This window comes from Phocoena sinus, chromosome 13, assembly GCF_008692025.1.
Source record: "Phocoena sinus isolate mPhoSin1 chromosome 13, mPhoSin1.pri, whole genome shotgun sequence".
In the NCBI taxonomy this organism is placed as follows: Eukaryota; Metazoa; Chordata; class Mammalia; order Artiodactyla; family Phocoenidae; genus Phocoena; species Phocoena sinus.
Window position 1 is genome coordinate 88,769,659 of NC_045775.1, and position 15,217 is coordinate 88,784,875.

The 15,217-nt window shown below is 44.6% G+C and overlaps 1 protein-coding gene across 5 annotated transcripts in view; it reads right to left on the bottom strand.

Moving 5' to 3' along the window:
- Nucleotides 1-15,217, bottom strand: part of UXS1 (UDP-glucuronate decarboxylase 1) — a 76,168-nt gene that overhangs the window by 42,301 nt on the left and 18,650 nt on the right. For 3 of the 5 annotated variants that reach the window (XM_032652645.1, XM_032652644.1, XM_032652647.1), the window contains 2 exons: nt 14,911-14,954; nt 4,296-4,356 (listed from right to left, as the gene is read on the bottom strand). In XM_032652645.1, coding sequence (XP_032508536.1) covers nt 4,296-4,356; nt 14,911-14,954 — 105 coding nt within the window. Of the gene's footprint in view, nt 1-4,295; nt 4,357-6,788; nt 6,918-14,910; nt 14,955-15,217 lie in introns of all 5 variants that reach the window. The other 2 variants (XM_032652648.1, XM_032652649.1) reach the window with 2 other exon arrangements.

The following is a 15,217-nucleotide window of genomic DNA, read 5'->3' on the forward strand; positions in this document are numbered from 1 at the left end:
ACTTACCACATGCAGCTAAAGCAGTGAAATTCCTAGAAAGATACAAACTACCAGAAGTAACTCAAGAAGAAACAGAAAACTGCATAGGTTTGTAACAAGAGATTGAATTAAGCCTAAGTGCAGATGGCTTCTCTGGTGAACTTCACCAAACATTTAAAGAAGACTTACCGTAGACCTTCAAACAACTCAGGGGTCAGGGGTGCCAAACAACCACACGGTGGGAAATCCAAGATAACTTTACAGTCAGTCCTCCACATCTGTGGTTCCACATCTGCAGATTCAACCAACCACAGATCGTGTAGTACGGACTGCAGTGTGTCTTTTTTTTTTTTAAGTAAATTTATGTATTTATTTATTTTTCTTGGTTGCACTGGGTCTTCGTTGCTGCGTGTTGGCTTTCTCTAGTTGTGGCGAGCGGGGGCTACTCTTCATTGCGGTGCACAGGCTTCTCATTGTGGTGGCTTCTCGTTGCGGAGCACAGGCTCCAGGTGCGTGGGCTTCAGCAGCTGTGGCACGCAGGCTCAGCAGTTGTGTCTTGTGGGCTCTAGAGCGCAGGCTCAGTAGTTGCGGTGCACGGGCTTAGCTGCTCCACGGCATGTGGGATCTTCCCAGACCAGGGCTCAAACCCGTGTCCCCTGCATTGGCAGGTGGACTCTTAACCACTGCACCACCAGGAAAGTCCCTGTAGTGTGTCTTTACTGAAAAAAATCCACATATAAGTGCACTGGCACCGTTCAAACCCATGTTGTTCAAGGGTCAACTGTAATGCCAGATCTTCAAAGTCTTCCCAAAGAGTAGAAGAGGAAAAAACACTGCCCCACTTATCCTACGAGGCCATTATTACTCTGATACAAAAACCAGAAGAAGACCTCATAAAAAAGGTAAATTCTAGACCAATATCTCTTATAAACATAAGCATAAAAATCCTCAACAAAATATTAGCAAATCAAATCCAGCAATATACAAAAAAGGATTATACACGGTAATCAGCTGGGATTTATCACAGGTGTGCAAGGGTGGTTGCAAAATGAACAAACTAGGAAGAGAAGGGAACTTCCTCAACCTGATGAAAGGCATCTCTGAAAACCCACAGCTAACACGGCCCTTGATGGTGGAAGGCTGAAACCTTTCCCCTGAGATCAGGAACAAGACAAGGACGTCTGCTCCTCCCACTTTTGTTCAACACTGTATTAGAGGTTCCAGCCAAGACAATTAGGCAAGAAGGTGAAATACAAAGCATCCATATTGAAAAGGCAAAAGCTAAACCACCTATAATTACAGATAACATGACCTGCATGAAAATCCGACGGAATCCACTTAAAACTATTAGAACTCACCAACGAGTTGAGCAAGGTTGCAGGACATTAAGACAAAAGTCAATTGTATTTCTATTTACCAAGAGAACATGCAATAGAAAAATGAAACTGGCAAAACAATTCAATTTATACTAGCATCAAAAAGGCTAAGACACTTTAGAATAAATTTAACAAATAAAGTACAAAATTTGTATCCTGAAAACTACAAAAAAAAAGTTAAAAGAAACTACTGAAGACCTAAATAAATGGAAAGACACTCCATGTTCAAGAACCGGAAGACAATACTGTTAAGATAGCAATACGGCCCAAACTGACCAACAGATTCCACGCGTCTCTGTAAGAACCTCAGCTGGCTTCTTTGGAGAAACTGACGGGCTGGACTTAACATTCACAAAGAACTGTAATGGGTCCAGAACAGTCAAAATGATCTTGAAGAACAAAGGTGGAGGACCCACAATTCCCAGTTTCAAAACTTACTGCAAAGCTACAGTAATTAAGGCAGTGTGGTACTGGCACAAGGATAGGCATATAGATCGACAGACAGAACTGAGTCCAGAAATAAACATTCACAATTACGGTCAGCTCACTTCTGACAAGGGTGGTAAGACAATTCAACAGGCCATGACTGGTCCTGTCAGCCAACAGTGCTGGACCACTGGCAGCCACAGGCCAAAGGACAGGAGACTCGTATCTAAATCCATGCATAAAAATGAACACAAAATGGATCAGAGACCTAAATGTAAGACACTAAAGCTGTAAAACTCTTAGGAAAAAAACATGGCAAATCTTTGTGACCTTGGATTAGGCTATGACTTCTTTTTTTTTTTAATTTATTTATTTATTTTTGGCTGCTTTGGGTCTTCATTGCTGCCCGCGGGCTTTCTCTAGTTGTGGCGAGTGGGGGCTACTCTTTGTGGCAGTGCACGGGCTTCTCATTGCGGTGGCTTCTCTTTTTGCAGAGCACGGGCTCTAGGTGTGTGGGCTTCAGGAGCTGTGGCACGCGGGCTCAGTAGTTATGGCTCATAGACTCTAGGGGACAGGCTCAGTAGTTGTGGTGCACGGGCTTCTCATTGCGGTGGCTTCTCTTGTTGCGGAGCACAGGCTCTAGGGGCACGGGCTTCAGTAGCTGTGGCGCACAGGCTTAGTTGCTCCGTGGCATGTGGGTTCTTCCCAGACCAGGGCTCAAACCCACGTCCCCTGCATCGGCAGGTGGATTCTTAACCACTGCACCACCAGGGAAGACCCTAGGCTATGACTTCTTAAATGTGACACCAAAGCACAAGGAACAAAAGAAAAAATAAGCTTCACTGGTATTTAAATCTTCAAAGAATACCATCAAGAAAGCAAAAAGACAACCCACAGAACGGGGAAAAAATACTTGCAAATCAAGTATCTGATAAGAAACTTAGATCTAGGATAAAGAACTCAATAATGAAAAGAAAAAGAACCCAATTTTAAAATGGCCTAAGTGTCTGAGTAGACATTTCTCCATGGAAGATACAGAAATGGCCAATAAGCCCATGAAAAGATGCTCAACATCGTCAGCCATCAGGAAACTCAAATCAAAACCACAATGAGAGCGCACTTCACACCTACGAGCAGGGCTACTCACAAAGACCTATCATGACAAGCGTTGACAAGGACGTAGAGAAATCGGACTCCTCATACACGGCTGCGTGTCATGGGATGTGAAACGGTGCAGCCGATGTGGCAAACAGTCTGGCAGTTCCTCCAAAGTTTAAAGGGCTGCCACATGACTCATAGAATAAATGGATAAATAAAATGTGTCCTATCCATACCATGGAATATTACTTGGTAATGAAAAGATGTGAAGTACAGATAAATGCTGCAACATGAATAAATGTTACAAACATGCTAGCTGGTCACAAAAGGCCAAACAGTGCATTATTGCACCTGTATGAACACCAGAACTGGCTCATGTCCACAGACAGAAAGTCAATTCCTGGTTGCCTAGGGGTGGAGGGGCTGCGGAAATGGGGAGTGACTGCTCACAGGCTCAGGGCTTCTTTGGGGACAAAACGTTCTGAAATCGATGATGGCTGCACAACCCTGTGAATGTACTAAAAACGACTGAATTGTACACTTTAGGGGGCGAGTTGCACAGTACGTGAACTATATCTCAACAAAGCTGGCACTCTTAAAAATGCAAAGGTGCCGATCTCCTTGGACACACTGCTGCACGGCACGCACGTGGGGTTCTTTCACAGGTGAATTTGTATTCGCGTTTAACAAGCAGACCACTAGCCGAGGAAGCTCCCAGTGTATTTATCAAGGTAGTGTGTGAACCAGCAAAGGGCTTAAAAACCACTGCTCCGGAAAGTTTCACATTTCCTCAGAAAGTTACACACAGGGTCACCATACGACCTGGTAATTCCTCTCCTAGGTGTACATATACCCAAAAGGAGAGGAAACCTATGTCCACAGAACCTTGTACCCACCCGTTATGTTCACAACAGCATTATTCACAATAACCTCAAAGGAGAAACAACCAACCCCAAAGGCCCAGCAACTGATAACTGCATAACCAAAGTGTGGTACCACCACACAATGGAATATTATTCAACTCTAAAAAGGAATGAAGTCCAGATTTGTCTACAGCACAGACGAACCTTGGAAACATTGAAGTTTTAGAGAAAGACCACACATTGTATCATTTGAAATGCCCCAAACAGGCAAATCCATAGAGACGGAAAGTCGTTCTCGTGGTTGCCAGGAGCTGGGGGGGGGGAGGGGGCTGGGATGGGAAATGACTGCTGATGGCTATGGGGTTTCCTTGGGTGATAAAATGTTCTGGCATTAGGATGTGGAGTTGGTGCAGGACTTTGTGAACAAACCATAAACCACTGTGCAGGCTGAACTGTATATACTGGACCGGTGACTTTCACAGGCTGTGAATTACACTTCCATTTAAAAAGCAAATTCCTCGATTACAAATGTGAAGCAGGTGTGTAAACTTACCAAAATTCTTTTACGGTCCTTTTCTGATAAAAATTTTACAGGCGGGTATTTCTGGGTGAAGCTGTATAACATAAAGAGATTATAAAAGAAAGAGTCAAACATCTCATGTGAGTATTTTCTCTACTTGCCACCAAAACAAATGCCGGATTTGAGAACTGTTACTATCTGCTCCCTTCTCTTCTGCAAAAGAGGGCTGCGGCAACCAAGCAAGCACTGGTTAACCCTGAGCTCAAGATCAACCTGCTCCTTGTTTACAATCACACAGGTGTGACATGTGATGCTATCCCTGGACAGGGAAAACGTCAGGAAGTACCAGCCACCAGCAGCCAGGGCTGAACACAAAACACAGGAGGGGTGGCGTTCTCGAGATGCCGTGCCCAGGCCTGGGAGGAAGATATCGGCTGTGTGGGGTCACAGACCCAGCCCTGCCGACTGTACCCCCAGGAGGAAGAGAAGGTGTTAAGACTCTTCCCCTCTTCGGGCAGTTTCACAATTCCAGCCCCCCCTACCCAGCTGGGGGCCCTGGACAAAGCGACTGGGCATCAGCCCTTTCTGCCCACCATGGTCCATCTGAACCTGTCTGGGGTCTCACCTTATCTTTCAATGCCTCTTGCCCCCATCAAGGTGCCACCAGTCCCCAACCCACACGGATGTTCCAGGGCTGGGGCAGCATAAAAGACATATAAAGTTTCAAAAGAGAGTTGATAAATATAGACTTGAAATATCCACTCTTAAAGTGATTCGGTCAGAAACAAAAGGGCTTTTTAAAAAATGTGGAGAAAGCAGCTCTAGAGTTATTATTTTAACTGCAGATGTGCTGGGCGGGGGCCCTGTCTCCATCCGCCCCACACCCGCAGCCAGGACGTGGAACGCATCTCCTCAGTGGCTGAACTGAACGGCGCAGGACAGGTCCTCAGACAGAAGACCTTGAAGCAGGTGCTTCTCGTCTCCTGAAGGAGTGAAGCTCGCTGACAACAGAGCTGGGCGAGTTGGCAGTGCATGTGATCCCCTGTAGGAGCTTCCAGACTCTCAAAAGGTCAAGTTCGCCATGCAGACGCCAAACACAGGCAGGCAGCTGGGAGACGCCCAGGGGATGGTGAGAATGCCAGCCTTCCTGTGTCAGTTCTGTGACCCCGTCCACACCCCTGGGGCAAGACCCCCAGGCGCTCTGGGCACCTCGGGTTTCCTGCTCCCTCGAGCCAGAGGGCTGCCCGCAAGCCGTCCTGGGACCCGGCCACCACAGCAAGCACTTGATGAAGCGGGGCCGGGGAGGATGACAAAGCCCCAGCACTGGCCGGGGCAGCCCTCCCACCTGCCCGGTACCCCGTTCTCCGAGGGCCCGACACCCCTGCTCCAGCCTCAGTCTGAGCTCCCAGCATCCACGGGCCCAGCTGACTCAGCTCCATCCCACCCTCCCCGCGCTGCCCACCAGCCCGCTTCTCCTCCAGGCCGTCCTGACTGTCTCCCTTCCCTCACCCACCCACGGAGGGTTCATCCCCTCCAGGCTGAAGGGTTTTAGAGAGAGTCACGGCGGGGGCGGGGGGGGCGCCAGGGCTGCACCCTGGGAATGAAGTGGGCGGAGGGAACACAGGACAAGACTTGTGCATCCAGGAAGAGGTGGCCAATTTGTCCACTGAAACCGATTTTCATCCAAGTGGTGAGCTTGGAACAGTGCCTGCATGAAAGCTTAACATGAAACCAGATATGCTATTTACACCAGGCAGGAAGAGCAAACTGTTTTCTTATAGGAAATATCCTTAAAAGAAATAAAACTGAAGCAGACACAGCCACCTGACACAGTCACTGGTGCAGGACGACTAAGAAAACCGCTTCAAACAGTGTGTGCTAAGAAGCCCTTGATTTAAGAAATGCAACGTTGGCTGCTTTCGTGCCCTGTTTTTCTCTGACGTGTAACAACCAAGTTTCAGATTCCACATGGGTGATCATGTTACTGAACGTTTAAAAAACGATCTCACGGCCCCTGTTCCTTGCTTTGAGGACTCGGGGCACAAAGCTCTAGGCGGGAGCCAGGGTCCTCCTGGGTGTGCACCCCCAGGCTGTGGTGACAGCCGGGTGACCGAGCTGGCCGTGCGAGGGGGTGGTGGCTCAGCCCCGAGCCCCAAGCTGGGTGAACAGGGCAAGGGCGAGGTGTGGGCTTCTCTAAGGCCGGGGCCCCTTTAAAATCCTACCCAGGTGTCGCTCACCCACGTATTCGTGTGTTAGGTACCTTTTCTGGAGCACCTGTTCCAGGCCACGCCCTGCGCTGGGGACACAGCAGCCATGGGGCAGGGTCGGGAGGCCGCGCACCTGAAGCCTGCATTTCTGAGTGAGAAGCGGCAGGAAGGCAGAACGAAGCGTGAATTCAGTAACGGACCTTTCCTTACCCCCCAGATGGAGCCTACAGTCACCAGTTATCCCATTCCACACTCTAACCTTCCTCTCTGTTAGGAGAGCCTAGGTACTTTTACTTAGAATTTTAATGAGCATTATTACCTGCTATCTATTCAAAGAATGTTTAAAGATGTAGAGATGGAATGAAACAGCATGCAATCCAACTATTAGGAACTGGAGCGTGAGGTCAGGAGGACCGGAAGACCAGAGAGTCACAACACTGTCAACCCACTGTATGTCAATAAAAAAAAAGAAAGAAAGAAAGAAAAGAAATCAAACTTGCCTGTACATTAGAATGACTTGGGGAGATGTGCAAACTCCCAAAGCCCAGTCTGCATGCTAGGCCAATGAGAGCATCATTGCAGGCAGTGGGGCCCAGGTGTCAGTACTCTCTAAAAACAACACACGGTAGCGTCCACGAGCCAGGCTGCTCGGACGGCACTGACCCCTGTGCCTCCCTGTGTAAACTGGTGCTGACCTGTCAACTGTGTCCTTACTTCTTGGCGCCCCTCTGCCCCCAAGTGGCGATCATGTATTTCCTCCCAGTGACATCCTTATGCTGCTGGGGTCAGGATGGCTGTGTGAACATTCCTATCCCACAAAGTCAGGAGCAATGAAACTAGACCGAGCTCCTCCAGCTTCCGCAAGGTCACGTCCGTACCTGACCTTCTGACTCACCCAGTAACCAGGGCCCAGCTGTCACCTGACTGGCTCGCCCACTGGAGGGACAGAACCCTTTTAGGCTGAGTCACAGCAAAGCAGCCCCGCGGGGCGGGCACTCACCCTCGGTGCCCAGCTTACTGGGAACTCTCACAGTTTCACAGGAATGAGTTACCAGAAAACTATTTCAGATTACAGTCACGTGTGCGTCTCTTCCCGAGTTAAAAGGAACAACAACATCACAGAAGTATCAAAGGGAGTTTGTATAATTCTCAGAATTCAAGAGATCCTGTGTGTAAAGCCACTGCCTTTGGAGAGTTACCTAAATGATCCACGTTCTTTTCATAAGAAAGTTAATGCTATTCTCTAAGGAAAATAATCACCGGTGGGCAGATTTTTTCTTTCTTTTTCAGCCAAGGTAAAACTTGCGGTGAGTTACTTCTTACTGTAAACTGTTTATTTTTTAAACAGCTTCAATTAAGAGTCCTCAAATTACAGCAGTCCTATCGAAGGCAGGATTTCTGGTTCCCATCCAATGAAATGTTACAGGCAGTGTCATTTCAGCACCGGATAGTAGCAAGAAAGATTAAAGCACAAATAACAGCCTTCTATTAGTGATGGAATCGGTTAAAAAAACAAGTAACAACGTTTGCTCCAGGTAAGAGTTAAAATTGATAGCTTGGTGACTGCAAATAACCATCGGCTGAGGGCAAGAAGAGAGTGAACGAACACATTTAGCCTGATGAATTTTCTCCATCCTCCTTCATCATTTAATGAAAACACCGAGATCAAAAAAAATTGCTCTCCGTTTCTACCTTCTTATTCTAGACTTGATAACAGGCTCACACAAGGCTAAGCACATCGTCCAAACACGTCCCAGGGGGAAAAAATATACACAAACTTTAATGAATGAATGTCTTCCTTTTTCTTTTTTAAAGCTCTTAAGACCCAACTGCTACTCCAGACACTTGGAAGTTTTCTACACACGCTCAAGGGAGAGGTCCCCGTGCCCGAGGCCAAGACAGAGATGGAGCCCAGACACAGCATGAGCAGGACCCAGGACCTTCCTCTGGAAACCGATTCAAGCGAGAGTGTCCACGACCTAATACCATTCTTCCCTCCCAGCCACTTCGCCTGGACTCAGTTCTGGAAGCTTCCCGATGTATTGGCAGTATGGGGACAAAAGCAAACAAACGACTGAATGGGACGAATCACAGGCTCCCCATCCCTAACGTCCCATGGTGCTTCCATGTGGTCCTAGGTTCCAGGCCCAACAAATGGCATTCCTACTTTGGAATCCTCTGAGATGGTCAGCAGGTGCTAGAAACCGTCTGACCGCCTGCTGGAGCCAAAAGAGGGCAGGCGTGGCCTCAGACTGTGTGCCACGAGTCTGCAGGAACTGAGAAATCCGCAGGGCTTGGGAAAGGAAGGTTTCAACACCCCTAGATCCTTCCTTCTACCAACATTCAGACCGTCTGGGAATTTTATTGGCAGGGGGACCAATGACACTGATGTGGACATGTGTCTGCATCGTCCCAGGTTGCAGAAATCAAACTGACAGAGGGCCTTAGAGGAAAGGCTTTCCCACAGGATCCGGGGTCGGGCTTCGGGAAGACTCCTGAAAAAAATCAATTAACTTTGTGTCTCCACACAACTAGGGCACCTACCGGGCACCGGTGGGGGACCATGGACACCTAAGGGGGCGGGAGGAACCACCAGTGACTGGCTTGCGGGATCTCAGTTCCCAGGCCAGAGGCTGGGCCCAAGCTCCTGTGGTAGGAGCTCCGAGTCCAAACCATTGGACTAACACAGAACCTCAGACCCCAGGGAACATCAATCGGAGTGAGGCCTGCCGGAGGATCTCATCTCAGCACCAAGACCCAGCTCTATCCAACTGCCTGCAAACTCCAGTGCTGGACGCCTCAGGCTGAACAACCACTAAGACAGGAACACAGCCCCACCCATCAAAAAATACGTCACAGACGAAGGAGCAAGGTAAAAACCTACCAGACCAATAAATGAAGACACAATAGGCAACCGACCTGAAAAAGAATTCAGAGCAATGATAGGAAAGACGACCCAAAATCTCAGAAACAATGCACAAAATACAAGAAACAATTAACAAGGACCTAGAAGAACTAAAGAGCAAACTAACAGTGATGAACAGCACAATCACTGAAATTAAAAATACTCTAGGGCTTCCCTGTTGGCGCAGTGGTCGAGAGTCTGCCTGCCGATGCAGGGGATGGGGGTTCACACCCAGATCTGGGAGGATCCCACACGCCACGGAGCAGCTGGGCCCGTGAGCCATGGCCACTGAGCCCACGCGTCCGGAGCCTGTGCTCCATAGCGGGAGGGGCCGCAACAGTGAGAGGCCCGCGTACCGGAAAAAAAAAAAATACTCTAGAAGAAATCAATAGCAGAATAACTGAGGCAGAAGAACGGATAAGTGAGCTGGAAGATAAAATAGTGGAAATAACTACCATAGAGCAGAATAAAGACAAAAGAATGAAAAGAATTGAGGACAGTCTCAGAGACCTCTAGGACAATATTAAATGCACCAACATCCAAATTACAGGGGTCCCAGAAGAAGAGAAAAGGAAAGGGTCTGAGAAAATATCTGAAGAGATTATAGTTGAAAACTTCCCTAACATGGGAAAGGAAATAGCCAATCAAGTCCAGGAAGCGCAGAGAGTCCATACAGGATAAACCCAAAGAGAAACACGCCAAGACACATAGTAATCAAACTATCAACAGTTAAACACAAAGAAAAGTTATTAAAAGCAGCAAGGGAAAAGCAACAAATAACATACAAGGGAATCTCCATAAGGTTAACAGCTGATCTTTCAACAAACTCTGCAAGCCAGAAGGGAGTGGCAGGACACAAAGTGATGAAAGGGAAAAACCTACAACCAAGATTACTCTACCCAGCAAGGATGCCATTCAGATTTGCAGGAGAAACTAAAACCTTTACAGACAAGGAAAAGTTAAGAGACTTCAGCACCACCAAACCAGCTTTACAACAAATGCTAAAGGAACTTCTCTACACAGGAAACAAAAAAGTAAAAGACCTACAAAAACAAAACAAAAACAAGAAAATGGGAATAGGAACATACATATCAATAATTACCTTTAATGTAAATGGATTAAATGCTCCAACCAAAAGACACAGACTGGCTAAATGGATACAAAAATAAGACCCCTATATATGCTGTTTACAAGAGACCCACTGCAGACCTAGGGACACATACAGACGGAAGTGAGGGGATGGAAAAAGATATTCCATGCAAATGGAAATCAAAAGAAAGCTGGAGTAGCAATACTCATATCAGACAAAATAGACTTTAAAATAAAGACTATTACAAGAGACAAAGAAGGACACTACATAATGTTCAAGGAATCAATCCAAGAAGATATAACAATTGTAAATATTTATGCACCCAACACAGGAGTACCTCAATACATAAGGCAAATGTTAACAGCCATAAAAGGGGAAATCAACACTAACACAATCATAGTAGGGGACTTTAACACCCCACTTTCACCAATGGACAGATCATCCAAAATGACAATAAATAAGGAAACACAAGCTTCAATTAATTGATATTTATAGGACATTCCATCCAAAAACAACAGAATACACTTTCTTCTCAAGTGCTCATGAAACATTCCCCAGGACAAACCATATCTTGGGTCACAAATCAAGCCTTGGTAAATTTAAGAAAACTGAAATCCTATCAAGTATCTTTTCTGACCACAATGCTATGAGACTAGATGTCAATTACAGGAAAAAGAACTGTAAACAATACAAACACATGGAGGCTAAACATTACGCTACTAAATAACCAAGCAATCACTGAGGAGGAAATCAAAAAAATACCTAGAGACAAATGACAATGAAAACATGACGATGCAAAACCTACGGGATGCAGCAAAAGCAGTTCTAAGAGGGAAGTTTATAGCAAACGATCCTACCGCAAGAAATAAGAAAAATCTCAAATAAACAACCTAACCTTACACCTAAAGCAGTTAAGAGAAAGAAAAACAAAAAAAACCCAAAAAATTAGCAGAAGGAAAGAAATCATAAAGATCAGATCAGAAATAAATGAAAAAGAAATGAGGGAAACAATAGCAAAGATCAATAAAAACTAAAAGCTGGTTCTCTGAGAAGATAAACAAAATTGATAAACCATTAGCCAGACTCATCAAGAAAAAAAGGGAGAAGACTCAAATCAATAGAATTAGGAATGAAAAGGAGAAGTAAACAACCGACACTGCAGAAATACAAAGGATCATGAAAGATTACTACAAGCAAACTATATGCCCAATAAAATGGACAACCTGGAAGAAATGGACAAATTTCTTAGAAAAGCACAACCTCCTGAGACAGAACCAGGAAGGAAATACAAAATATAAACAGACCAATCACAGCACTGAAACAGAAACTGTGATTAAAAATCTGCCAACAAACAAAAGTCCAGGACCAGATGGCTTCACAGGCGAATTCTATCAAACATTTAGAGAAGAGCTAACGCCTATCCTCTCAAACTCTTCCAAAATATAGCAGAGGGAGGAACACTTCCAAACTCATTCTACGAGGCCACCATCACCCTGATACCAAAACCAGACAAGGATGTGACAAAGAAGGAAACTACAGGCCAATATCACTGCATGAACATAGATGCAAATCCTCAACAAAACACTAGCAAACAGAATCTAACAGCACATTAAAAGGATCATACACCATGATCAAGTGGGGTTTATCCCAGGAATGCAAGGATTTCTTTAATATACGCAAATCAATGTGTTACACCATATTAACAAATTGAAGGATAAAAACCATATGATCATACTCAACAGATGCAGAAAAAGCTTGACAAAATTCAACACTCATTTATGATAAAACTCTCCAGAAAGTGGGCATGGAGGGAACTTACCTCAACATAATAAAGGCCATATATGACAAACCCACAGCCAACATCATCCTCAATGGTGAAAAACTGAAACCATTTCCTCTAAGATCAGGAACAATGCAAGGCTGTCCACTCTCACCACGCTTATTCAACATAGTTTTGGAAGTTTTAGCCACAGCAATCAGAAGAAAAGGAAATAAAAGGAATACAAATCGGAAAAGAAGTAAAACTGTCACTGTTTGCAGATGACATCATACTATACACAGAGAATCCTAAAGATGCTACCAGAAAAGTACTAGAGCTAATCAATGAATTTGGTAAAGTAGCAGGAAACAAAATTAATGCACAGAAATCTCTTGCATTCCTATACACTAATGATGAAAAATCTGAAAGAGAAATGAAGGAAACACTCTCATTTACCACTGCAACAAAAATAAAATATCTAGGAATAAACCTATCTAAGGAGAAAAAAGATCTGTATGCAGAAAACTGTAAGACACTGATGAAAGAAATGAAAGATGATACAAACAGATAGAGAGATATACCATGTTCTTGGATTGTAAGAATCAACTGTGAAAATGACTCTACTACCCAAAGCAGTCTACAGATTCAATGCAATCCCTATCAAACTACCACTGGCATTTTTCACAGAACTAGAACAAAAAATTTCACAAGTTGTATGGAAACACAAAAGACCCCGAATAGCCAAAGCAATCCTGAGAAAGAAAAATGGAGCTGGAGGAATCAGTCTCCCAGAATTCAGACTATACTACCAAGCTACAGTAATCAAGACAGTATGGTACTGGCACAAAAACAGAAATACAGATCAATGGAACAGGACAGAAAGGCCAGAGATAAACTCATGCACATATGGTCACCTTATCTTTGACAAAGGAGGCAAGAGTATATAACGGAGAAAAGACAGCCTCTTCAACAAATGGTGCTGGGAAAACTGGACAGCTACATGCAAAAGAATGAAATTAGAACACTTCCTAACACCATACACAAAAATAAACTCAAAATGGATTAAATACCTAAATGTAAGGCCAGACACTATAAAACTCTTAGAGGAAAACATAGGCAGAACACTCTATGACATAAGTAACAGCAAGATCTTTTTTGATCCACCTCCTAGAGTAATGTAAATAAAAACAACAATAAATAAATGGGACCTAATGAAACTTAAAAGCTTTTGCACAGGGGCTTCCCTGATGGAGCAGTGATTGAGAGGCTGCCTGCCGATGCAGGGGACATGAGTTCGTGCCCCGGTCCGGGAAGATCCCACATGCCGCGGAGCGGCTAGGCCCGTGAGCCATGGCTGCTGAGCCTGCGTGTCTGGAGCCTGTGCTCTGCAACAGGAGAGGCCACGACAGTGAGAGGCTCGTGTACTGCAAAAAAAAAAAAAAAAAAAAAAAAAAGCAACAACAAAAAACAACCCAATCCAAAAATGGGCAGAAGACCTAAATAGACATTTCTCCAAAGACATACAGATGGCCAACAAACACATGAAAGGATGCCCAACATCACTAATCATTAGAGAAATGCAAATCAAAAGTACAGTATGGTATCACCTCACACCTGTCAGAATGGCCATCATCAAAAAATCTACAAACAATAAATGTGGGAGAGACTGTGGAGAAAAGGGAACCCTCCTGCACTGTTGATAAGAATGTAAATTGATACAGCCACTATAGAGAACAGTATGGAGGTTCCTTAAAAAACTAAAAATAGAACTACCATGTGACCCAGCAATCCCAATACTGAGCACATACCCTGAGAAAACCATCAAAGAGTCACATACCACAATGCTCACTGCAGCACTATTTACAATAGCCAAGACATGCAAGCAACCTAACTGTCCATCAACAGATGAATGGATAAAGATGTGGCACATATATACGATGGAATATTATTCAGCCATAAAAAGAAACAAAATTGAGTTATTTGTAGTGAGGTGGATGGACCTAGAGTCTGTCATACAGAGTGAAGTAAGTCAGAAAGAGAAAAACAAATACCGTACACTAACACATATATATGGAATCTAAAAAAAAAAAAAGGTTCTGATGAACCTAGGGGCAGGACAGGAATAAAGGACAAAGGCAAGGGGAAGGGTAAGCTGGGACGAAGTGAGAGAGTGGCATGGACATATATATACTACCAAATGTGAAATAGATAGCTAGTGGGAAGCAGCCGCATAGCACAGGGAGGTCAGCTCAGTGCTTTGCGACCACCTAGAAGGGTGGGATAGGGAGGGTGGCAGGGAGACGCAAGAGGGAGGAGATATGGGGATATACGTATGCATGTAGCTAATTCACTCTGTTATACAGCAAAAACACAACATTGTAAAGCAATTATACTCCAATAAAGATGTTAAAAAAATCATTTAAATAATTTTTTTTCTGGAGAGAGCCCATAGCTTTCATCAGAAATACTTTTTAATGAGCAGAGGAAAAAAAGATTTAAAAACACTGCATCCGAATTTTAGAGTAAAAATTGACGTTCTCGTGGAGAAGTCCCTGTCTTGAAAGTGCCTTGTATCTTTGAAATTACAGAGTTAATTACTCAGCTGAGATGAACTGACATTAGATATTGACCTTCTAAGGTCAGTAAGATATAAGTATTTTCTTAGACAAAAGAAAAAGTACACATACCTTTTTTCCAAATCTCTGATTTTCTCTCGTAGTGGTTCAACAATCTAAAACGAAAATAACCAGTATCAGTTTTCAAGCAGAAACCCAGTCCTCCGCCACGTTCACCCACTCTGATGTTCCAGAGGGACAGAACGTGATGTGAAACAGATTTTAATTCCTTCTACGATTTACCTCCAACTTGAGGTTAAGTAAGACCCCGTGACTCACAATCCTAGAATCGAGATACTGAACTGCGTGTTGGAATCTCTCGCTCCAGAGATGCCTAAGCCCTCGGGAAATTCACCTTTTTCCTTCCCGACCTCATGGG